The sequence below is a fragment of the Aethina tumida genome, chromosome 1 (genome assembly GCF_024364675.1).
Source record: "Aethina tumida isolate Nest 87 chromosome 1, icAetTumi1.1, whole genome shotgun sequence".
Taxonomy (NCBI): Eukaryota; Metazoa; Arthropoda; class Insecta; order Coleoptera; family Nitidulidae; genus Aethina; species Aethina tumida.
Genome location: NC_065435.1, coordinates 78,306,058 through 78,333,713, shown reverse-complemented (window position 1 = coordinate 78,333,713; position 27,656 = coordinate 78,306,058). Strand labels below are relative to the sequence as shown.

The 27,656-nt window shown below is 33.6% G+C and overlaps 1 protein-coding gene across 4 annotated transcripts in view; it reads right to left on the bottom strand.

Moving 5' to 3' along the window:
* Positions 1 to 27,656, bottom strand: part of LOC109609012 (voltage-dependent T-type calcium channel subunit alpha-1H-like) — a 90,713-nt gene that overhangs the window by 13,838 nt on the left and 49,219 nt on the right. For 3 of the 4 annotated variants that reach the window (XM_049961477.1, XM_049961487.1, XM_049961481.1), the window contains exons 5-8: positions 15,131 to 15,270; positions 14,589 to 14,820; positions 7,734 to 7,917; positions 38 to 413 (exon numbers count right to left, since the gene is read on the bottom strand). In XM_049961477.1, the coding sequence (XP_049817434.1) occupies positions 38 to 413; positions 7,734 to 7,917; positions 14,589 to 14,820; positions 15,131 to 15,270 (932 nt within the window). Of the gene's footprint in view, positions 1 to 37; positions 414 to 7,733; positions 7,918 to 14,588; positions 14,821 to 15,130; positions 15,271 to 27,656 lie in introns of those variants that run through there. The other variant, XM_049961490.1, reaches the window with a different exon arrangement.

The window sequence follows — 27,656 nt, the reverse complement described above, 5'->3', positions numbered from 1 at the left end:
TAACACATATATAAACAAAAAGATAGCTGTAACTGACCACAATCAGTAGCACGAAATAAATCCAATCCCAGAAGCTGTGTGCGTCTTGTACATAATACATAATTTCAGTCCAACCTTCCAAAGATATGACAAGGAAAATAGACACCCAGGCCATTCCAATGTTGTCGAATGAAATGGTGTTTTGGAAAGGATTGGTGCCGTTATCTCTGCACTCCAAATATCTGTTCCAATCGACGCAAAAATTATCGTCATTGATGTACTCCGGTTGAGCTTTCTCTTCGATCGTCAAATTGCAGGTATTGCACCCGTCTTTATAGGGTTGAAGATTATCGCACGTATGCATCCCCGAATGGTCGGCCTTGCTGCAGATATAATCCGTTTCGGTTGAGTAATAGTACTTGTCTATCCCACCCCTGGAAAATGACGGCGATTAATTCAGTCAGAGTCCATCCGCCCGTGGACCTGGAGACGAGAACGAAGAAAATTTTGAAGAAGCTCCAGGTCCGATGCGGATGCCACAGGAACATTCATTCGTTTCTTGAAAGTTGTTTCTGGCTCTATTTACAATGTGAGTTGAGAAGGCTGTGTTAAGATTGATGGAGATATTGCTGATGATGTAATTAAAAAGTTTGTTTGGTTTTAGGTCTAGATTTACTGATCTATTCCCTCACGTTTTTCTTGTGTTTCCAGTCCGCAAAACTTTTTTAATTATTTTCAATGGAACAGGAACGATCTGATAATTTGGCGAAAGAAACGGGGACGTAATTTAATAGACAAATTAATTTCCCCAGTCCAAAAAATCGGATTACGCAGTGGATGGCTCGGAAAATTATTATCCGGTTGCTTTTTGTTCTCTCCACTTTGGCTTAATTACGAAACGACATTTTTTGCGCGAGAAACATTCAATAATGTTTTTGGATGAATATTTTAAGAGGAATACTCTAGATTATTAAAGCAGTAGATATTAAAAAGCAGATGTAACAAGAAATCTTATTTTAAATAAAAATATAATAAATAAGGCTATTCCATAACTATTTTCCACCGGTATTAGTATTTTTCTTGATGTCACCGGATTCATTTACAAAAAAAAAATGTTCAACTTTGTCAACACGAAATGTATGGAAGAATTTGAATCTGAGCCGAACAGAATTCGACGAGGAAGTTTTTAGTCGTAAGAATCAATTTCTGGGAGGTAATTAAAGTTTACGTCCATTTGAAGTGTGAAGTGCCAATTCAGACAATTGTTAGAGTAAAGTTAAACATTAACATCAACCATAAAACCACCAATAAAGAGTAACAACCCCTTATAAAATAAAGGGTGGATTAACAAAAATAGCCACCTGTCCGTAACATTCGAAATAGTTAACCACTATCTCTCGTCTGGCTGGTTTTAAACGTATCTGCTGCTGGTATTTCCCATCCCGATGGAATTGTCGAGCCCATTGTGCATAATTGAATAGCTCGCGCAAACATTTTGGAAGCATTGTGTCTCGGGGATGACGAGCCTTCGGATCGTTATTAAGAATGGCGCCGAAACGAGAATCCTTTTACCCTTTTCGGCCACATTCGTGACCGAGAAGGGTGCTCTTAATTATCGCCTCCCCTTGCGCGCGTTGTGGTAAATATGGGGCTTGCTGTGATATCCCGATTATCCTTCCAGTTCATTAAAGTATTATTCCGGGTACCATTGGAGATTTTCCCTCGCGTCGCGAAACGTTGCCGGAATAAAATTTTCTGATACAAATTCTGAAAATTCAAAGCCGAAATCTGCCATTGTACGTCGCGATCACACAAAGGGAGAACCGGGACGAAAATCGAAAATCATTCCGGCGACTTCATTTCCACGTGAATGTCTGGCTTTAAAAGGGAGGTGGTGGTGAGGGGGCGGCTCGTGCCTACAGGTGTAGGACCGTTGAAAAGAGGCCGCGATAAGGAATGTCGGTCACGTACAAAGTACGAACAAGGGCCTGTCAACGAGCTGAAGCCGTACTCCACTTATCGGTCGGGGACATTCGTTAAAATCAAGGACGATGCCTGTTTTTTTATTATTATTTTGATTCCGCGGTTTTTGACATGAGTGTATTCAAAATCCTCTTAAAAATTCAGTCAATACTTTGCTAAGTTTGTAAATTATTGACTGATAGCACCCTAGTATTACGAACTACGAACTAAGTATAAATAAATTTTATATTGCTATAATTAGTATAGCGAAACTACGTGTCCTTTTGTAATCATTAATAAAATAGTTGAGACTTTAATAATTTCAGTTGCATTCCTTTTAAAATAATTGAATTTTCTTGATAATTTGTTTCTTCATCGTTTTGTTTGTACAAATTAAAACTAATAAATTCGCAGTGCATTTTTAACACAAAATAAATAAATTTCGTATTGCTACAATTATTATATTTAAAAAATATGAAATAAAATAACTCAAACGTTCATAATTGTGTATACAGCTCAATTATTTCATATTTAAAAAGTTAATAATACATTACTAACCGAAAATAAATAAATTTCTATTGCTTTAATCAATTTATAAAAAAAATATGTAACTTAAACAAGCTTTTATTATCCTACGAAATCAATGTAATCAGAGGTATAAATGGACCAATAAATATGAATGTTTAGAACTAACTATTCATCGTTGTACAACATTCATAAAATAATTCAAAAGTTTATAATCCCCGTATAGGTCTTCTCAAAACAGATCGAATTTCCTCAATTATTTCATATTAAAGGATTCATTATTACCCAAATCATAAATAAATGTATTAACAATCCAAAATAAACAAATTTCCTATTGATATAAATATCTTATTCTAAAAAGTATAAAATGAAGCATTTTTTTATTATAGTTATTAACGGCTAAAATATAAAAACTTTCTCTTGCAATTTTTATTTTTTAATTGAAAATCCATTAAGGATATTTATTTTAGTCGCTGGATAAAATAAAATTGCAAATCAATAAACATAAGTATACCGTTATCTAAGTGAATATCATAAACAAAAAAATATATAGTAGTGGAAAAAAGTATGGGAACTTTAAATAATTTGAATTTTAACCATAATTAGTTTTATTGAGAATTTAATTTCTTAGACGCATAAGGACCCACATTAATATTAAAAATGGTAAAAGGCTTTTTGATCTCGTGCAAGAATGGGTCCAAATTTCACAAGAAACACTTCAAAAACTAGTTGATTTCATCAAGTTTCCATTTTTTATAATTAAAAAGTTTCAATACTTTTTCCAATACTGTATGTGTTCGATTGAATATTTCTATATTTGTAAAACTAAAATTTAGAATTATTAATCCAACGATGTAAGTATGACTAGAAGAGAGAGATATAAATGAATCGATAAATATGGATGTTTAGAACTAACTACTCCTTGTACAACATTAATAAAATAATTCAAAAGTTTATAATCCCAGTATTGGTCCTCTCAAAATACATCGAATTTTCTCGATTGTTTCATATTAAAAAGATTCATTATTACCTAAATCATAAATAACTGCATTAACAATCCAAAATAAACAAATTTTCTTTTTATATAAATATCTTAATTCTAAGAAGTATATATTATTATAGTTATTAACAGTGAAAATATAGAAACTTTCTTTTAAAATTTATATTTTGCAATTTAAAATCTATTAAGTAGATTTATTTTAGACGATAGATAAAGTAAAATTGCAAACCATTAAACAAAAAATACCATATATAAGTGAATATTATAAACAAAAAAATATGTAGTGGCTGACTATAGTCAAAAAATGGTAAATTTTTATCAGTTTGGAAAAAACAAAAAAGATATTGCTAAGTCTTTCAATATTAGTGAAAGAAGTGTAACTACAAAAATCATTCAAAAATGTGATGTGATACTCGTGGATCCCACTAAAACGTCTTACCAAATAAATAAAGGAATAATAGAAGTCAAATAAATGGAAAACTTTATGCAATAATCGCTGAAAGGTCAGAATGGACTTTGCCAGAGAACCTTCATTGAACAATTCAATTCATTTAGTTCTGATGGTACAAGATATGTAACCAAAATTCCGCAGTAAACCATTGTGGTGGTACCCTAATGGTAAAAGGAACCGTTTCCAATATAGGATCATATTAAAAAGTTCAATGTTCAAATTTGCTGAGAAAAGTATGTCACTAATATGGATTTTTGAACAAGACAATTATCCAAAAAACACTTCTACCATAAGCTCGTGAAAACATACGTTTCATAATCAAAACATATCAGTGTAGAAATGAGCACATATGGTACTGGCCATTTTGGATAGCCGCAGAACTCACATTAATATTAAAAATGGCAAAAGGCTTTATGATATCGCGCAAAAAGAATGGGCGCAAATTTCATAAGAAACACTACAAAAACTAATTGATTTCATGTTAAGATTGCTCATGGATATGACACTAAATATTACATTAAATAATTGTGTTTTTCATAAACTAATTTTGAAATATATAGGAATAGGCAGGAAAGCAAAAAAGGTATACTATAATTAAAAAGTTTCAATACTTTTTCCAATGCTATATGTCAGGGGTGGCCAACCTGCGGCTTGCGAGCCACATGCGGCTCATTGAAGGATTATTCGTGGCTCTCGATGAATGTACTCGAGTTCCCTTTTCATTCCTGAATTATTAAGAGAAATGAAATAAATGTGTTTAATTTTTAATATTCAAATTCAATACACATATTTTGTACTTGTATTTATGTGTTTTCAATACGTATTTAATTGCGGTTCGAGAAACATTTCAAATTTTAAAAAATGGCTCGGACTATCAAGGAGCTTGGCCATCCCTGATGTATGTGTTCAATTAAATATTTCTTTATTTGTAAAACTAAAATTCAGAATTATTAATCCAACGAAGTGAGTATGAGTGAAAAATGGAACATGAATGTTTAAAATCACTCATGTCATACAAAATTAATAAAACTATTTGAACGTTTACAATTCCAGTTGCGTTCTTTACAAAGTAATTGGATCTTCTAGATAATTGCATATTTAAAAAGTTACTTTGTAATTAGCTGAATCTGTTTTTAAAGTACAAGACATGAACATACTTTTAATAATACCTCGAAATAAATATAAGTAGGAACACAACCCAAACAGAAAACAGACCAATAAAGACGAATGTTTAATACTACCCGTCGTTATAAAACCATTAATAAAATAATTGAAACGTTCATAATTCCAGTTGCATTCCTCTTAAAATAATTGCACTTCCTCGACTATTTTAATTAATATTTTTTATAGCTCGGTTGCCATTTACGTCGATCGATGCGCCGTTTAATCGCGAAGAGATTTACGGGAGCGATCCCTCTTAAGTTCCATCATAACCAATGATAAATATGGGTGTTTTTAGCGTCGCGAACCCCGGAAACATCGCAATCTAAATTTACATTCCGCATGTCACTCTGTTTGGATTTTGTTTTTGATCAAAGTCACATTTAATAAGGCCGAGATATGAAGGAAAAAAAAAACAAAAGGTTTGTCGACTTCGATCAGTCTGTTTTCGGCGTCGTTTCGGGGCCAAACAGCCTCCGGTTGTCTGGACGGTTTATATGATAAATTATTTATTGGAGAGACTGTTTTTTTCTCGACTAGTCCATTACTTCGGATTTTTCAATTTCGCGTACAACAAAGGACACACGTTTTCTTACGACATTTCAGAGCAACAACAGGAACATTTCAAAATCCATCTCATTTTTGTTTGTATATGTTTCTTTAATTAATGTTAAGCCTTCTCAACTGGTTAATTTTGTATGAAGATTTCGTGTATCAATTGTGTGATTACTAACATTTATTGGTTTAAGATCAGTTTTACAGACAGATGATCTGTAATAAATGACCTCGTGTCTAATTTCTAACTAATTGAATTGAATTGAATAAAAACAGCGGAGATGCAGAAACAGGATAGATGAAAGTGTTGTGCACTACTGTATCTTATAATCAAATTATTTAAAGTGTGTACAGCACTTTCTGTTAGGAGTGTACATCATTCAAAGACCAGAGCATGCAACATTCATACCGGTGTGTTTTATTTTGTATCTTTACCCCTTTCATGTGCATTTCTACAAGACCGTCCGAGAAACTGTGGTTTTTTCAACCGTAAATGAACATCAGATTGATATTAAACCATTAGGTTGATTCAGCACAATGCCTAGAGGGCAGTTCTGCGTCTATTGTGCGTCGGGAAATATTAGAAATTCATATTGCCCCAAAGCTGAAGCATTGTCAGTATGATTGATATGGGTTTTCCTAATGATTTTAAACACTATGTGGTATAAATCACCCTTTAGACGGACATTTGATCATTTTACATAACAATCATATCGTAACGACAATGTCCGTCTCTACCCGCAAATCGTAACAAATAATATTTTCCCGTTTTTGCAGGGACGAAGCTGTTCCACTGTGTTCATTACACGGGGAAACCCACTATAAAAACCCTTTGTGAAACGTCCCCATTATCAAAGTTAATGAGGACGGTTAAAAATTGCGAGATCTTGGGGATGATTCATTTTGCTGCAATTACCCAGCAGGACTCCAACCCACTCTTATTTTTTACTACAATTATTATTCATTGTTTGATCCTGAGCCATAAAAAAGCCCCTTATTACAAAATATTGTTTTTCGTGTAAATGTAATACAAAAAAGATCGAGCGATTAAAATGTAAGAAATCGGCTGGAATCAACAGGAGCGTTTACCCTTAGAAGATCCAATTAGTGGCGATCCAACATTGATGGGCCGATCGTTGTTCGAGTAACGTGGAATATGCCGCAAGATCAACATGTTAGTGATTGAATTAGAGCGGGTAAATTAGAAAATAACCCCCCGGCGCGTCCTCGGGTCGATTTGAGGGACCCGGGAGAGAAAGTGCACCCGGTCGATTCCAGCCGCGTGGAAATTGAAAAAACAGGAGAGTGGACAGTTTTTTTGTTGTTGTAGTGTAATATTAGCGGCAGAAAATCTTACGTAACAGGCACACGCATAACGAACTCCAAGAATTCTCTGGAACAGAACGAAAAAGCCGCACCATTCAAACATGGGGGACATGACCGGACAAAAATGCTATTTTTATTAACAAAAACGGCCCACCACAACTTAAATAAATAATTAGGGCTCACTTTATATTGTAAAATGCATTTAGCGGGGTAATCGAGTTTTAAACGGACGTTCGTGCAGTGCAATTATTAATTATTTCGCGACGCCAAATCCCACAGGTTTAATTTGTGGTTGCAGTTAATGTCGCAATTCTTGACACTGGTCCCGATTTGTCGATTAATTAATTGATATATTAACACTTTGAAGCACGTTAATTTTTTGTAGTAAAAATCCCTGTTGTTTAAATTGTGGTAAGTTTTATATGATAATTAATAATAAAAACACATGCTTAATAAAAAAACTTGCATCGGGTTAATCACAAAACTCTACGTTAATCTACAAAACTAGAAAAACATTATTAGTAACTTGATTATGTTAGTTGACTAATATGAAAAGTTATTGTGTTGAGATGTTTGTGACTTTGAAAAACCCTCGTAACTCGACTTAATAAAAATATAATAAAGTTTTTAATTAAATAAATAAGATTACTTTATCTATGTAATTAAATAATTATAACTACATAATTTTAATAAAAATTAATTAAACTAGCTTTCGCTTGATAAAAAGTTGTAGGGATAAAATAATTAATGATTATTTAATAATTTGATACTTACGGTGGTGGTGCGATACCTGGCGGTACGTTTAGATTCTGCTTAAGAAAACAACGTTGCCGAAGAACTCCTTGCCACAATTGCACGCCAATAATACCGAATATAAAAAATACGAAAAAACACAGAAGCAACACGTTTCCTAACATAGGCAAAGTATCTAGGAGCAACATCACTAAAATACGCATACCTGAAAACAAAAATACAATGTATATTATTTTTTAGTAAATTAGTAGAAGTAATTTTGAAAACCGTTCGATGCTACAAGTTTAATTTGTTAGTGTGTTGAAAAAGGAATCTGAAAAAATAATCACACTGCTGTGTTTATAATTAAATGCATGGTTTTATGGATGGACCGTTTTATGATTTTAGGATTAATCAATTGAAAGTATTGTAATTATCTAATGGGAATTTCCATTCAATTAATGCGACGCCTGCTGAATTAAGATTTACATTAAGAACCGTACAAAAAGTTGTTTTCGAATCCAGAAGAAGCATTTCCAATTTTCCAACAATCACACTAATAAATTATTGATTCCAACATATACTTTTCAATATGTTCTGTTCTGGTTCGTAATCCGCCTAAAGCAACTTCAGCTAAACCTGAAATTAATAGTTTCGGCAGGTACTGACACAGTTCAAACTTCTAAATTGATTTACAACGTATAATAAACTTTTCAGCGGGTACAACACGTTTAAAACTATCTAGAGACAGTTTGCATTAGATATTTCATTAAAACATTCTTTTGTATGACGAAATTTAACTTTGTTAAATAACACATGGGCTGAAAAGTCCCGGACCTAATACATAGATGGTGCTATTTTTATTGTATTGACCTCTTTTTCAGTTAGTACTAACCTTCAAAAGACAGTTGTTAAAATTTCATGATATTCTATTAATTAGTTTGTGAGTTATTGTCCTAAGAGTGACATTACTTTTATTATTTTCAAAACAATTTCGTGTTTTAATTTACACTGATTTTTAATGGGAAAAAATATCGTTCAAGCGGAGCAATGCCTTGAAAAATGTTATGAGGACTCCACTCCATCAGAAACAACAATAAAACGTTGGTTTGCTGACTTTAGTCGTGGACGTAGAGACACCGATGGTGTAGAATGCAGTGGACCTTCAAATGAGGTGGTAACACCAGAAAACAACAAAAATCCACCAAATCGTTTTGAATGATCAAAAGTGAAATTGTGTGAGTTAGCTGACATCGTAAAGATATCAAAACAACGTGTTGGATTTATATTGCATGAGACTATGAGAAAGATCTGTTCAAAGTGGGTGCCGCGTTTGCTCACTGTTAACCAAAAACAAGAATGTGTTGACGATTCTGAGCAGTGTTTGGCCATGTTTCAACGTAATAAACCGGAATTTTTGCGTCGATATGTGACAATGGATAAAATATGGATCCATCATTTCACTCCGGAATCAAAACGATCGTCATCTGAGTGGACAGCAACTGGTGAACCTCGTCCGAAGCGCCCGAAAGCACAACAATCGGCTGGTGAGGTTATGGGAAATACCATTAACAGTGAATATTATATAGAGTTACTGGAGCATTTGAAAGCCGAAATTGCAAAGAAACAACCGCATATGGCAAAGAAAAAAATTGTTTCATCAAGAAAACCGTGTCACAAGTCAATCAAAACAATGGCAAAACTACATGAATTGAATTTCCAATTGTTCCCACATCCACCGTATTCTCCAAATTTGACTCCCAGCGACAACTGGCTGTTAGCAGACCTTAAAAAAATGGTCGTCGGTAAGAAATTGCGTACGAATGAAGAGGTTATCGCTGAAACTGAATCCTATTTTGAGGCAAAAGATAAATCGTTCTACAACAGTGGTATTGAAATGTTAGAGCGGCACTGGAATGATTGGGCTGCTCTTGATGGAGATTTCTTTGATGAATAAAGCTAATTTTGAACAAAAAAAACCGTATTTTCTTTGTTAGGTCCGGGACTCTTCAGCCCATGTGTTATATACTAATAAGGTACGAAACAATCTATGTTGTCCCGTTTCTAGGCGACGAAAGATAATCGAATTTGCGGCGTGTGTTTTCAATAGGCGATAAGTTGGTTTATGCAGAACGTATAATTTAAATAAGCAAATAATAGGGCGTCGGAACTCGCGACTGTGCAAACATAGTTTCGGTTACGTGGCGCACTATTATACCGGAAAGGGTTGACGTTGGGCGACCGATAAGTTTGTTTTATCCGTGGAAAATTGGATGCATACAGTAAATAATTGTACGTAATTATAATTGCGTCCCGCTCTTGCTCCGTCACGATCTTGTCTTTGTAACGGGGACAAATGGTCTCTCATTAGTGATTCTCTCGGGGTGTAAGAAAGAAATGTTCGCAAATTACTCAATGATTCGTCTCTTGTCGTTTTGAATGGCGTAAAAAGTGCGGAATCTATAATGAAGGTTGTCGTGGTGCGTAATCTGGTCACGTTCTTGCGACACTCAATTTTTCAAGTTTACAATTACAACAGAGACATTTTTCTATAGATAAATACACAAATAAATCTACAAAACTGTATGAACAACCACAAATTTTTAATGCGCGTAAATATTTACTGACGTGATTTTTATTGGTTCAGTACATGGTTGGCATGCGCCTTTTCTTTGTTTATTTATTTCGTAAATCCTCTCTAAAGCAATTCAATAATTCCGACTCACATAAAAAAATACCTTCAATTAAATATAATTTTTGTACACGTACAGAAGATGGTTTAAATCTATTAATTTGTAAAAGCTCTCAGCGACAAAAACGCATTATTTCGAGATGAATAATTTATTAGAGGGGCTCTTGGAAAGTTGCTAAAAAAGTTTTGAACGCTCCTAATTGAAACGATGTCTTCACCTTTTATGAAAAACTTTCAGACTATGATGAAAATACCAAATTAAAATCACTCAAGGGTCCTTGTTTCAGTCCTTGATGTAGTTTTAGTGGCGCTTCCTGAATTTCTTAAATTTCAAACAAAAACAACCCCGAATGTTTTAAACTTTTCCTTGCTAAAATATCATCATAAAAATGAGAGGACTAATTGAAATCGAATCTAAACTAAATAAGTCCCAGTGTTGGGTTCATTAATTAACTGTCCCGAAGGAAATAAACTTTAGGAAACAAAGTTTTCACGTAACAGAATCCTAATTAGAAATGAAACCAGAGGGAAAAACTAATTACGCTTCCTTCCTCTAGTAACCACGCGAAACGATATTTGTGTTACTTAAAAGCCTTTTTTACTTCCAGTCCAGTCATCATAGTCAAAATTAGGTGAATATCTTAGAAATAGAAATTCCTAGTTATAAACTAGTATAAAATTATATTTTGACATCCCAAAACTTGTCTCAAAATTCACACATGATAGAAAGGCCGCAACATAAAAAGTCAGTGGTCAAAAGTTACAAAAATCGATTTTTTGCACATTTTTTGTAAATATCTCGTTTTCTATGGATTTTACGCTACTTGTATTTCTTATCAATAATGTAATGTAATTAAATTCTTTACAACTTTTGATGGAGGGCAGAGAGCGTGCGGCTACAGTATCATTTGATGTCAACTGATGTCCCGATCATCAGAGTCTGGTGCACTTGAACAATATGTTGGAGACAATGACGATGTAAATGTCCACACTCTTGATGGTAACAATACTCTTCATGTTATGAGGATGATTAAGATAGTAACTCCAAAAAATGCTGTTCTCTGCGATGAACGGATACAAAAATGCACAACCAAACCAAGTGCGAAATAGTTGGCAGCCATATCACATGTATCTGATCAAGTTTATGAAAAACCAGTGGTACCTGGATACAGTTTATTTCAAGTCGAAAATTTTCATGATGAAGCATTCACAGGAGTTGATTTTTTGTGGCTGTATGGAAAGTGGAGAGATATTGCATCCTTGTCAGGGTGGAATGGTTATCTTGAACAGCTCACAAAAAATAACAAGAACTTTTCAACATCAGTTATATTTCTTCCTTTTATTGATAATCCTGCCAGTCACGTAGACACTATTTACACAACTTTACATTGCGCTCTCGATATTGCTAAGTCACATGGTCAAAAAACGTGTATGATTACTTTTGATCAACCCCTCTACTCTAAAGCACGTGAAATGGTAGCTACATCAGATGCTAACTCACCATTATGTATAATATTTGTAAAATTAAGAGGATTTCATATTCTGATGTCTTTTCTTGGAAGCATAGGGTACTTAATGGACGGAAGTGGACTCAAGGAAGCTCTTGGTGAAATATATGCAAAGAATTCTGTAGACAAATTGCTCAGTGGTCACGCTTACTCGAGAGGCATCAAATGCCATACATTATTATGACCTGCATTATCAGTGATAGTTTTTGAAGATGATACTTTGGATCAGTTAATACAGCAAATAACTTCTCAAGATGTTTTCTACGAAAACATAGAAGGGTGTATAGGTAGCTCAACCATTTTTCCTGTGACATTTCTGAACAAACTGAATGAATTGAAAGCTCAAGGTCCAACAGCACAGTTATGGGTGCGATATTTCGAAATGGTTTCAATAGTACTTGATTTTGTTCCCGCTGAATGACTTGGGTTTTTTAAAGAACGTTCTTGCAGTGCGCAAAATGCTGCCGTATTTTCACTCCAGTGATCACTTATTATACGCAAAATCACTTATATCATCAAGATATGCTGAAGTTGGAATAAACTTTGGATGAACAAACTTTTGAGAACTTTAAAAATGAATTTTTCACCGTGAAACGAACAGAAAAATTCAATTCTGGTACATAGACAGATATGGTAATTGAACAAAGTCTTACGGAATCAATGAAAACAGAAGGAGGAGTATCTCGTGGTCGAAGTACAAAAGAAAGTGTTTTGTGTAAATGGGTCTATGCTATGCTTGCTACAAATACTATATGTGAGGAAATGGAAATTAAAAATAGATAAGTAAGCAAAAAAATTATTGAATATAATATAATCTATACATATAAATAAAATTGGAGCGTCTGTTTGTAATATTGAAATAACCATTTTTTACTACATTCATATGAACATAAATACAGTACATACACCAAAATAACATTTTTTACAATTTTTGTCTCTCTGTCTGTCTGTCTGTTTGTTCCGGCTGATCTCTGAAATGGCTGGACCGATTTTGATGGGACTTTTATTGGCAGGTAGCTGATGTAATAAGGAGTAACTTAGGCTACTTTTATTTTAGAAAAATTCTTTTATTTTAGAAAAATAAAGTAATGTTGCGATGACCAGGTACTGTCCAGTACCAGGCGCAGCTCACGCGCATGCCACCACTGGGCCGTCACGTCGGACGTCTCCCACCACTTCTCCCACCAACGATTGATTGATAGTTTGATTTATCTTAATTCAAGATATTTTGTTACATTTTTACTGCTTTCCTTTTTTACCTTTAAGAAATAATTATAAAAATTATAAATTAAGTACATTTGTGTTCAATATTCAGATTTACATTGAAATTGATAAATTATTTATAGGTTATTTTATTTAGTTAGTAACGTAGATAGTTGTTTTTTTCTAATATTTAGTTATGCCTAAAAGAAAGTCAAATCTCTCTAAAAACATGAGAAAAGCCAAAAGCCAAAGATTGCGCCGTGAAAATGAATCTGAACAAGATAGGAAAAGTCGTGTTACAAATTGTAGATTACGGATGTCCATGTCTAGGTCGAATGAGAGTAGTTCTGAGAGGAATGAACGATTACAATTAGATAGAACGCGTCATTCATTGTTAAGGGCTCAAGAATCTTTGGAATCTCGAGATCACTGTCTAGAAAACGATCGTATTCAACACGCTATCGGACAGTCAGAAGTCGCGAGTACAGCTATAGTTAATAAAAATGGTAATTATATATTTTTCAATAATTTATAAACTTTATACTACGTATTTTCGATCGGGACTACCAGTTGACCTCAAATGATACTGTAGCCGCGCGCTCTCTGCCCTCTGTCTTGACAACGTTTCGACATATGAAAAAAAAAGTTGCAGAGAATTTAATTCTTTACAATATTAATAAGAAATACAAATAGCGTAAAACCCATAGGAAACAAGATATTTACGAAAAATGTGCAAAAAATCGATTTCTGTGACTTTTGACTTCTGACTTTTTAAGTTGCGGCCATCCTATCATATGTGAATTTTGAGACAAGTTTTGGGATGTCAAAATATAAGTTTATACGCATTTATAGCTGGGTAGCTTGATTTCCGAAGTGAACTCCCTATAATGACTGGACTATCCTTCCTCTAAAAAATAGTAACAAGAAAGACGGCACATTAAAAAAGGGAATTATATACTAAATGCAAAACTTTCCTTTAATACGACGTATGGAAACACGTGCAACTGGTGCACAAATCGGAAACGGCCCACCGACCAGGTCGCGGGACTTGTTGAATAAAACCGCAGAACAACCCTCGGGAATCGAACTTTCGTCCGGGTTATCGGAAGACCGATAGATTTGAAATTGCATTACCGAAACGGAACAACGGGCCGATTCACCGCCACCTGTCAAATGCTAACTTACGTCGGACCCGGAAAATCCCCCGGAACGGAACGTGACGCGAATCTGGATTATGTAAGCAAATACTACCGGATTGACAGTTATTCGCCTGGTGAAAAACGATGATATTTATATTGTGGTAAAAGTGACTATGTGAAACTTACTTTTTTATAATATCAAAAGTCACGACCAATAACAAATAGCACCTTTTAATTTTAAGGAAATGATAATACAAAGAGCCTGTAACCTACAGCTATGGAGAGTTTTACCAAAATCTATCAAGTAGTTTTTGAACAGAGAATAAATAAACAGGTTATAAACGAAAAAACTTACTTGGTATCCTATTAATAGCTCTTAACGGTCTAAGTACCCTTATGGCCCTGACGGCGGATATATTAAGGATGGAGTTGGGGGCGACGTATTCGTAAGCTCCAGCGACGACGATGAAAAGATCCAGCCAATTCCAGGAGTCAGCCAGATACGAACCGCGGCCATAAAACCCCATCGCAATTATTTTTACCGTCATCTCCAACGAGAAGAACGCGTATATGAACTCATCAAATCTCTGAAAACAAACAACAGATTTGTAAATGTGATAATATGACTTTTTAATAACGTCTAATTTATTTCTCTGTTGTATGAAAGTGCCTTTCCTCAACTAAATCCATTTATTTCAACTAAAAATATTGTTGCAATTTAACAAACCGGTGGTTGCACACAAGCTTGTTATCTCCAACTCGGAAATTGGTGCCCTTTCAACAATCGTCGAGAAAGGGTCAGCAATTTGTTTTCCGTTGACGCAGCATTACGGAACTGAGGTTACACCAGAGAAAAATGACCGTTATTAAAACATATTTCAGTGGATTGCGTATCACCTGGAGTATGAGGCAACTGTTGGATTTGCAGTCTCCGGCTTCCTCTCCTGTTTGCACGATGCCATCGGAACACGGCTGGTACATCCCGAGGGTGATGCAGTTTAAGATGATCACCATCATGGACACTCTCTCGAACCACGTGCGTTAGGAATTAAGGAAAATTGACAAAAATAGAATTGCAAATATGTTTGGATGGATGGATTTTGATTTACGTTGTCGTAGAAGCCGCGCACAATAAACGGCGAGGACACTCGACCGCGAACCCTCGAGTAAAATCCACGAGGACATTGTTACGAACGTAATGCTCGCGTATTATTTGTTAAAAGGCGGAATCGGAGAAGTATTCGAGGGCCCTCTAGACGTTTTGTCCGCCGCTCATAAAGACCATTTTGTCGAACGTTCAAGTGCACCGTACAAGTCTCAATATGTATTGTGTGCTTCTTGTGATGGTCTTAATTCTTTGAGAAATAAACTTCAACGTAAATATTAATCGAAGCTTATCATCATTTACGAGAGTAAAAGTTGGACAGCGCCGAAACAAAGGTTTGTTTCCAGGTTTCGAGCCAGTCGAAAAGGTCCGGACTGAAATAACAATCAATAAAAAGTTTGCTTCTATTCCGCTTACTAGTTTTTATGATTGCTGTTGCTATAGAAACCGGCCATTAGAATACAAGAGTGTTTCTCTACGCGGGTCGTAAAACTGAATTTTTTCCCATCCCACCCTTGATTTATAAACACGTGATGTAAACAGCACAATTAAAACTGCGTTTGTTCGGGGGACGGACCGATCAAACTTTTTCAATTACGCATCAATTCGATGGTCGCAGTATATCAAGGGCGCAAGAAAATTATTATGGCGTGTTTCGAGCCACAGGTGCAATAAATTCCTCGTCGCTCGGTATTGAATTACAACCGCAATTTAAATCGACCCGATTATTTATCTTAACAGTCACGTTTCTCATAATATTAATAAAAGATTTCGTGATGTATGCGCAACCTTCTAAATTTTATGCAAGAGGTCAAACTCTGTTGTTTCGTTGCGCTGAAGCTTGCTAGCTTCAAAGTTTGATAAATGGACCGGCGAAACCTGCAGCGAAATACACTGTTGGTACAATAATAACGCATAAATATAAATTTATTGAGGACTTAATGTTTTTAACTGCCGGTATCATAAATTATTGGGGGCACTTTCGCTATATTTTATAGATGTACGTACGTGCTACTTCGGTATAAATTACACGGAACCGAAAGATAGAAAGAAATAAACAACAACTCGATGATGTATTTTTACTGGAACTGAAAAATTTAGTATTGTTTCAATATGTAACAATAAAACTACATTTTTTTATTATTGAATGTAAAAATAGAAGAAAATTTTGTTGATTCAATTATTTATCTGTTCATGCGAACGAAAATGGATTTTAATAATTCACGGTATACTGAGTTTGACTTTTTAATTTTGTGAATGTTAAAATAAAATATTAAATTAATAAAATACATTCACCTAAAATATAAAATATGTATCTAAAATAAATAGTATTTTCATATTGTCAAACTCCATCATGTGTTGTATGTGTAAGTATAATTTAGCCCTCCCAAGACCGAGGGAAACAGTATACAGCTGAATAAGTCGGTCGTTTCCTGCATTAATAAAATATTTAGAGAAACGGGTTAAGTGGTAGCTACGAAAAATATTCATCGAGTTTGAAAAACTTGAAATAAAATCGATAAATAGATAATATGAAAGCTAAAAAACAATTCATTCTTGTCGTCAACTCAGATTAAAGGCAACTTGGAAAGAAATAAACTTTCTGAAATTTAGTCCAAGAATGACGAGAAGAAGGTTAGAGGCTTGTTTGGCCAGAGGCCTGTAAAGACAACCCTGTTTTCTACTAAACATGTGAAGGCGCAATTTCGATTCGTTCAGGATCACGTCCAGTGAACCATAAAACGTCAAAATTAAAGTTGCTGTATTTATGTATAGCTCAATTCCGAAAATATAACCTACATTTTATATAATAAGAAATATTTTATAAAATAATATTATTCTAATAGTTTACATTAAATAAAGTAGTTATTGTGATAATATTTAACATTTTATTAACATTTAGTCTTTTTCGACAGTATTTTTATATTTTTAATATTTTTTTAACTCGTGACAATGTAAGTTTGACATATGTTACAGTGGTCACATTACTGTTTATTGTTAATTAGAAAATATATATCTGTAAAATGTAATGCAATTACCCTAAGTAGTATTGTTTCTAGAAATATTCATTTTGTATCTAAATTAAAATAATTTTTACTTAAAATAAATCTTAAAGAAAATAAATAAGCAATGTAATTTACACATAACTTAGAAAATAATTGTTAATATTGTGCTGCGACTTTTCAATTAATAGCCATTATTCACCTAAATTTGGTTTTTAGTGTTTTGATCGAGATGTCGTTCCATAAGTTTTCAATTGGATTTAAATCCAGACTTTGCGCTCGCTAATCTTTTAACCAATATTGCATAACTTCGACGCATATCTACATAATAATCCATATAGTAGTGCCAAGAAAAAGAACCCCGAACCATAACGTTTCCTTCACCGTCATTCAATGTTTTTGTAATATATCTGGGGTCCAACCTTTTATTCAGGGGGCTACGAACGTGTTGTTTACTCTCTGATCCTATTCTATTGAACATGGATTCGTCACCTACTTTGGGGTAAAATTTTGGAGGATAATTAATATTTATATTTTTGTGCAAACTTTAGTCTGTTTGTACTATTAAACATATTAAACATTTTAAACTTTTGGCGAGGTCAGTAAGGTTTAAAGATCTTAATGTTTCATGTTAATTATTAGTTTCCTCTTCTCTGGAGTGCTGAGAGTGTCGCTTGCTTTCCTCCCACTGAAAGTGATTTATTAAATAAAATTATATAAATCCTAAGAATAAATTTTTATATTGTTGAATAATGCCGCAAAATGTGGTATTTCTTTGAGGAACCGTTTAAAGTAATATTTCCATCGTTTTTAAGGTGTGTGGTAAAAAAATATTGAAGTATAAATGTTAATATTTAATTTAATTTTAAATGTTATGCTTTCACTGGTCATCGCTGTATATAATACAAAAATTCTAAATATCAAGAAGAAAGAAGTTGAAGAAATATTTATTATAATTGAAGAGAATTTTAAAATTATAATTACATACTGATAAAATCTTTCTTGAATATTGAAGTTATTTATTTCAAATACAAAATATGTAGATAAAATAAATATGTCATAATTAACAAAATATAATTTTAAAAAAATTACACGATTTGTTGACAATTATATATTCACCGTAAATAACAATTTTTAAACATATCCAATCACTCAGTATAATATACAGTATTGGTAGAAAGTAGAACAACTTTTTTAAAATTTAAATAATTTTTGTTCTGATTATTATGTTCAAAAAAGTGTATATTGAAAATTAAAATTACTGATGATTATTTGTTTTGGGCTGGCAAAAAGTAAAGCAACTGATGCTATTTAGTTTTATTACTATAAATAATTTGTATTAGTATTTTAATTAGTTTTACCCTTATATATTGTAAAATCCCATTATTATGAATAACTTAACACCTTTTTTTCATGGAAAGCAACAGATAGTCAATAATATTTGGATCCATATTTTGCCAGGCCTCTTGCAGAATAAATATTGCTAATTACTAAAATCTTTATGTCTTATTTTGTTGTTCACTATCTCCCACAAGTTTTCAATGGAGTTTAGATCGGTAAACTGAGATGGCCAGTTCATAACATTAATTTTTTTCCTTAAAAGTCACTGCTTCAAATATTTTGAAGTGTGCTTCGGGTCATTATCTTGTTGAACATTGAATGTTTTAGTGGCACATTTTTATCTGAATACGGTACCATGTTGTTCTTCGATCTTTCTTTATATATAAAACGATCCATGACACACTCTATTCAAAGAAGAGAACCAACCCATTCCAAGTCCCGAAAAGCAGCCCCATACCATTACCGACCTGTCGCCGTGTTTAACAGTGAGTATGGTAAACTTTCAGTTAAAATTTTTATGAATACATATAAAATTCCATCACTGCTAACCAGACTAAACTTGATCTCATCACTCCAGATCACTCGTTTCCAATCATTTATAGTCCAGTGTAAAAGGGACGTGGTAAACTCAACTCTGGCTCGTCTGTTCTTCTTTGATAGTAGTAGTGTTTTGGTTGGTCTTCTCGCATGAAGACCTCCTTGTAGTAATTTATCTATTACGGTACTTGAAGAAACATTTATTCCAAGTGGTGTCTCAAGTAGACCTTTTATTTTGATGGAACTGAGGAAAGGATCTTTTTTAGAGTAGGATAAAATTTGTTTATCCTGAAACCTATTAGTTTTTCTTGGTCGTCCAGTTTTATTTTTTTTTTTTTTCTACGTTACCAAATCTTGAAAATTGTTGTAAAACACGCGTTACAATCGGGTGATATTTTAAAGTTGCTCTACTTTCTGCCAACACTGTATATGTATATATAACATATTATTTTTTTAAAATTCATTACAATTTTAATTTTTTGTTTTCTTGGCATGTTAGAATTATCAGAATAATAATTAAAGGGAAATTTGAAATTTCAACTGCAAAAAATCAAGTTGGCAGGTGGCGCGACTGCGAGAGCCAAAATTTATGAAGATAAACTCGCGGGTCCAGGGAGCATCGAACGATTCCCCCCGGATCGCATACACCGCGCCCGCATTTCCCACTCCCGTTTCATTTCCAAGTGCCGGTTTTTGTGCTCATTGTTCGCAATTTGCACGGTTTGTTACCCGACTGGATCCGCACCGAACGAACCATTTTAATCGTCTCCCAGGACCCATCCCTGAAAAGGTACCGTATCGCTCTTCGGGGATTGTTGAAATTTTAACTTATTGATTCCTGCCGCACGTGTCATAATTTAGAATAAGTAAAGTGGGAGTTAATTTTTGAAGCTACCTTCTGACAATTTCCGAAGGATAAAAAATGTATCATTTATATCGTAAATGTATAGTAAAAGATAGTGACATAAAATTTATTATTACGATCGAGCAGAATAACCGACTAGGGAAAAGGAAAATTGTATTCGGGAACTAATAAGAGATACTTCCTGGGCACTAACAGTTAATTAAGGATCTCACTCGATTTCCACCGTGCCCGAATTTAATTAAATAATAAAAATATCATTTTCCTTTGTTTTTAGTGTTTCCGCCTAATTGGTTTAACTTGAGTGTATGATTAAAATTGCTCTTGTACCCCGCCAGTTATGATTACGTCAAATAAACGATAATTCCTCTATGAATTAGGCACTAAAGTGTCTTTCATTTATCCTATCAAGATGTTACGAATAAAAACACGTATTAAAACTTTAAACAGCTGTCTTAACATGCGAAGCAATAATTACAGGAATCTTTAATTAACATAAATTTATCACCTTAATTATAGATTCCTGTAAGTTTAAAAAACCCGAAAATTCACAATTTTTATCGCACAATTTTATATACGGATTATACGCCAAACTATTTTCTTCTGGTGCCTTTCTGTCTGGTGTTCGGCCGTTTTTGCTTTATCCTTGCCCGTTGCGGTAGTTTAACAGTAACTGTCGAAATCGTATTTCAAAAAAGATAACAACGTAGCAGTTTTGATTAGAATCTTAGGAACACGAACAAATATTCTCGACCAGAATATTGATGTGAACCTTCGAATGAAAAGTGGGCAATGTCAGAGTTTAAGCGCACGTCAAAGTGCAGATTTGCGCCCCAAAGTAAATTCGGGTCGCGGTCATAAAGATAAGGTCGGTCATAACCTTCTCCGGGCCAATAAGTTATAGTCTTTAACGTTAAAGACGTATGTGTCTGGTTACCTGCCTACATTTCCATATCTTTCGGGTTGCGCTAATGGCCACAGATCGAGGGAGATGTACAAATTTGAGAAACGAAACGAATTTTATCATAACATATTGAATTTGTCGGTTTATCTGTTGGGAATACGTTGAACGTTCGGTTTTAATGAAATATTAGGTAGAATGTGCATTGTTTGCACGTTATTGTAATTAAATATTTATCTTTCTGTGTAATTCAGTATTTACGGGCTGAAAAAGGCTTTCAACGCACAATTATTAATTTATTGTTTATGTATCAAACATATATTGGGTTTAAATTCACATTTCACATGTTCTTATATATAATGTACATTTACATATTTAATTACATATTGTAATTGTAATATAATAACAAAAAAAATGTTTTAAATGTTAATTGTTCAAAATTATTTTGAAAAGAACTAATTTTTAACCCCTATGTTGATGTCAAATAAAAGAAACAATATCATCAAAAAATAATCTGATGTGTATCAAGAAGGTAATAAATTAATAAAAAATATTTTAATACCAAAATATGAAATGTATAAAAATAATCCTTTTAAAGGTCAATTTAAACTTTTTTAAAATTCATATAATTTTTATTATATTATTATATTAAAAAAAAATGTATATCGAAAATTAACTTTATAAATTTAACAATTACATAGTTATCCATATATTGACAGGACTGTTGCAGAAGCATGAATAAATCTTGCTGATTACTATACTCTTTGTGTCTTTTTTGTTGTTCACTATCTCCCATAAGTTTTCAATGAAGTTTAAATCGGGTAATTGAGATGACCAGTTCATAACATTATTTTTTTCCCTTAAAAGCCACTGCTTCAAATATTTTGAAGTGTGCTTCGGGTCATTATCTCGATGAACGTAAAGTTTTACATTTTTATCTGAATACGGTACCATGTTGTTTCTCAATATTTCTTTACATATAAAATGATCCATGTTATACTCTATTCAAAGAAGAGAGCCCATACCAAGTCCCGAAAAACAGCTCCACACCATCACCGACCTGTCACCGTGTTTAACAGTGAATATGGTGACTTTGGGTTAAATTTTTCATGAATAAGTCGCCTTACATATAAAATCCCATCACTACTAAACTTGATTTCGTCACTGCAGATCGCTCGTTTCCAATCATTTAAAGTCCAGTATAAAAGGGACCTGGTAAATTCAACTCTGGATTGTCTGTTCTTCTTTGAGGGTAGTGGCTTTTTAGTCTGGACTTCTCGTTTGTAGTAATCTATCTCTTACGAATCTTGAAAAACATTAATTCCAAGTTGTCTCAAGTAGACCTTTTATTTTGCTGGAACTGAGGAAAGAACCTTTTTTGGAGTAGGATTTGTATATCCTGAAACCTACTGATTTTTCTTGGTCGTCCAGTTTTTAATTTTTTCTTTGCACATCACCAAATCTTTAAAATTGTTATAAAACACGTGTTACAATCGAGCGATATTGATTTTTCTCTCATCGGATTGAAAGAACGACACAATTCATGATTTTACTTTGAAAAATAATTTCTTTCCACGAGGTACTATATTAACTTATTTTAATTTGGTCTATACTATGAAACAAAAATTTATTGTGTATTTTATAGAGATTACTGACTTTTAGTAAAAAGTTACTCTACTTTTTGCCAGCCGAATATTTAGTTTTTTGATTTTTTTGCTATGCTTAGTGATAGCGTAGCAATATTATAAACACTATATATATATATATATATATATATATATGTGTTTTATATGGTATTTTTTTTGTTACATCATTTTCATTATTTTTTTTTATTTGATCAATTTTTCATCCTTTATCGCTTAATCGATAAAAAAAATTCACACCACAGGTAATTCCATTTTAAATGGGGACACTGTATAACTAAAAAATAATACATAAATTGATATGTGTATTGTGTTTCAATTATCCATGTATGTTCTCAAGTTTGAAAAAGGTTTCGCCACTCGTATGGTTAAACGAAGTTGGACTGATGTGAGTTTAACAAATAAAGAATAAAGAAAACGATCCTAAATAAACAGTTCGATAAATATAATCCGAACCAATTTTTCCGGGCATATTTCAAACGGGCATCATTATTGGCCGCTCCCTTTTGCCGTGCCGTTTCCGAATCCCCGAATAAGAAAACAATTTAATAATATAAGTAAAACGAACTGAATTGTATTTATGAAAGATTATAAACTTGAACAATTGGATTTTATTAGGTAGCAATTTATTAATTTGCGATTCCCCGGGCGTTTTCCGAAAAAACCTAAAAATCGCCCTCGCGGAAACTGATGATGGATCGCGGCTTCGCCTAAAGGGGAAGAGAGTTGAGTGTGATGGATGTGCGTGGAAAACGAGGATTCCTGGCGGTGCCGCAGGGAGCGCGGATTTATCGTTGCGGCCTAATCACGATCAGACGGTATCAGGCGGATAAATCGATTGTGACACGTGTAGGTACGTTACGGGTGGTGTTTAAGAAAACTTTCGTTTTGAAATTTATGCGGTTGCAATTTGGGCAATTTGAATTGGAAGTACATTAAAGAAACATTTTCCAGAGGGGAATTTCTCGGGAGTTTTGAACGTCTTTTTGCCGGTATTCGAATGAAATATTCAATAAAGGGGGAAACGTGTGTTTTGCCTGTGGCCAAAAATAAGGTAGTTCTTACAAACGGTTTAAAATACACTACCAAAAGTAATGATTGAACATTTTCTATTGACTGCAAAAACAGGTCGTCGTCTTTTATCTGGAAGGCACAATAAAGATTCCATCCGATAGGATTTTATACACGAGTTTATGAGTGTGTTTATACGTTTATGTACGAGGATGAAACGCCTAAAACAACAAAAGGATAAAGGAAATATTTCGATTAGAGATACAAATCCCAAAAAGACACATCATTCAATTGTCCGACCCTTTATCCAAGTTCAATTCGTTAAAACAAACACTAATTTAAATCTACCTGTTGGAAACGTTTATTTCTCTTAACGTCCAGTTAATTTTCCCATAGTGCAAACTGCAATTCCGTTTAATGTCCACGATTATTCGACCCAAAACCCAAATCTGATTGTTTACCAACGTTCGTGATTTCAAAAAATCATTTACTATCATATCATATGTTAGGTACTTACATGTACATGTTTGTATGTCATAAAAATAAAAGTTTTTGCAGTTCAAGCACAATAAATCAATATCTCAAAACTAATTCGGTTTCTTTTTATCCAGTTAAAGAAAAAAGTTTTTTATCGGAAGCCCATCAAAGCAAAGATTGAAAACTACACTAATGGATTCCGGGCAATACACCCAGGGATTTCCTAATTGTTTTATTTATCATTTCGCCACATTAATTTCACTGTAAACATGATAAAGCTCTCCGAAACACAGATGCTTACCACCCCTCTCATTTTACCGTTCAAAAACTTGTAAATTTAATAACCATCAGTTAAACAAAACACAAATCGATAAACAAAACGGGATGAGAAGCCAAATGTCCTGTATCAACATTCGCCCACATGACAAAGCTTTCAGGAATCGCTGATTTGAATCGTATTATAGGATCCGTCCGGACCGAGTCTGTTTAGTTTTCCGGCGGTTTTTCCACCTTCTGTTACGGTGATTTCACAGATGAATGCTCGACTTACTGATGGGCGGATTTGCTGTGGAGGTCGATATGATTTTCAATTGTGGGTTTATTCGGTTGACTCCTAAATATGGATTAAACGAGACAAAGCTTAATTGTTTGATCGCGTAATGAATGAAGTTATCCGAGTTTATAATTATCTTAAGTTTAACCATTTTATTTAAATATCTACGAAACAAATAAACAAACAAAAAATATACAAAATAAAAAAACTCTAAAATAAATAACAAAAGAATGGTAAATTTTAAAGAATATAGAATATATTTGAGAAGTATAAATTAGGATAAGTCGCTCCAGTTTTAATTCATCTCTCGTTCAACAAAGTTGCACAGTATGTAAAAAGGAACTGAATAAAATATGCAGCTGAAAGTAAAAGATAATGGAGTCGAAACGTAAACTTTGACATTTTGTTCAGTTGCATTTTCGTTATCCCGATGAAACAAGAAAGTTTCATTTGAATTTCAAGCGACAAAACTTTGCTAAGAAATTGACCACTTATTCAAATCACCAGAAAACTTCTAGTTTTAATTGAAAATTCGTCAGCACCATGGAAATAATTTAATTAGTGATTTATGTGGCGTTTTAAATAGTAATAGTGAACGTAAAGGGAAACCAATTTACGTTTGTTCAAGTCCAGAATTTATAAGTTATAAGCGACTTATTGGCCGAAACCGTATTACTTGCCAGAAACTTACTTAATCGGATTAAAGACGGCAGATTCAGAAAATCCTCGGCAAAGGAAGCAGATGTATTTTATGTGCCGGCGTCGACTTAATGCTCCCTAATATCAACTACATTACTTTATTGCCTCGGCCTCCTTCATTCCTGTGTCTCAACTCAGTTTTCACTGACTTTAATTTAAAAATAACCAGCGCTTAATTAATTAGTTAATTAATAACTGTTTATTTTCTATACAAGTATAAAGTTATATCAGGTTTAAGATAACTTTCGCCAGAACTATAAAACTGCTCGTTGCGAAGTTCGGGGAAGTTGTACTTCCAAAGGGGTTTGTTGTTGCCAGAATGAAATACGAGGCGAATATTATTTTACGACAGAATCCCACATAAAAACCGACTTTGAAAATTGAGCCGTCAAAGTTTTAATTGGACTCCGTTAATGGATTTACAAGCCACGTGCAAGTGTATACATTATGTAATACGATGGAATAAATCGCGAAAAATATGCGACGAATTGGAGATGAAAGTTTCAGTGACTGAAACTCAGTCCTTGACCCAGTTTGATGCCTGGAACGTGCGCGATTCTTTTGTGTGAAGGTTCATTAAAAATGTTTAAGTTAGTTAAACGGTAAATGTTTGGGCTTCCACCACTGCTTTTATGGAGAAAATTGAGTAAAATTAATGTCTGGCAAAAAATAAGATATTTATTTATTTTAGTGAATTTATAAAAAAAAATAATAAAATGAAAAATCATTATTTATATTTATGTAAAAGAATATTTTTTATACATTTTAAAATTATCTTTATATGACAACTAAAATTATGTTTGGGTAATGCTTTAACATATATATATATACATTCACACTGCCACCTCTCGGACAACAGCATATACATATAAAGAAGCGTATAATAGATGTTTCTATATTACCTATTATTATATTTTATATTAAATTAGCCGTAGCCACACGAAATTAAAAATAACTTAATATCAGTGTGAACTACGTGTACAAAATCAATATTATTATCAAATCGAAAGTATAATATTTGAGTAATAGACAGTTTATTTATAAAACAGTTATAGATAGAACTTTTCACATTGTTCACATGTACATTAAACACACAAACAAACCATTTACTTTAATCAAAACAATCTTATTGTTTTGTTGACGCCCCAAATACTCCAAACTGGCATCCCCAAAGCACCGAACGACAACAGCTAATCTCCACAGATTCGCTCCGAGACAATATCAAGTGCAAATCCGCGACCGCCTGTCTGAAACCGCCGCCAAAATGCACGTTTCGTGTAAAGCAGTTGCGGATTTGCATGTCCCAGATTAGCCACCCTTAATCCTCAAATAGGTTGACGCGTGTAATCCGCACTCTTCCACCCTGATAACTGATACATTGTTCTATTCTCCAGTTCCACTCCCCAAACGGTAATCCACCCCGGTGTTATCAATGAAAAGATTTCTTAATTGTTCGAGTTGCGGTCTTGCCAACTGTTTTAATTGCGCCGATATTAGTTTCCGTGCTCATTATTTCTTGGAATAGTACCAGGGTGGGCTTTTTTGATAGTTCACCTTTCGCTTTAATCTTAGTTAAACTTTGTTGTTTTAACATACATCGAGTTTCCAAGCAAAACAAATTACCAAACACATGCCACTTGTCAACATTTGAGGCGTTACATCCTTTTGTTACATATTCAGAAACACATCTCTTTGATAAATAAATTAAATGCAGCATAAATGTGTCGAACCGGAAACAAACTTCAATATCAACCAGGAATGTGTGACAGTCTTTTACGATTGGCAGTTTTTAATCTGCTCTCCCCGATGTGTAACTCACTGTCACGAGCACATGGATGCCAATCGCATGTCTAATAGTATTTTTCACTTCTATTTTTAACTCCCTCTATATATTATATAACAAGAGAAACATTAATTCTGGAGTCCCACAGGGTTTAAGACTGCACAAACATTGAATTTCAGGTTCTGTTACGCTTGGCCGAAAGTTGTCTGTTGTATAAACTGTTTTGTTTTCGTATCTGGAATGAAACGAAGGGGCGTAATTAGACAACAACTAGAGGTTTGTATTGTTTTGCGAAAGGACCACTTTTATTTGTTCACGCTGACGTTTTAAAGGGAAATTCATTGTGGGTTCTCAAAGTTAAAGGAAAAACGGCAACAGCAACAGTTTTTAAATGAACAATAACAAATAAATAATATTTTGACAATGAAAACATTATTATGTATTTATTATCAATACATAAAGAGAACAAACAAATACAATAATACAGTAACATTTTCTACACTACTGA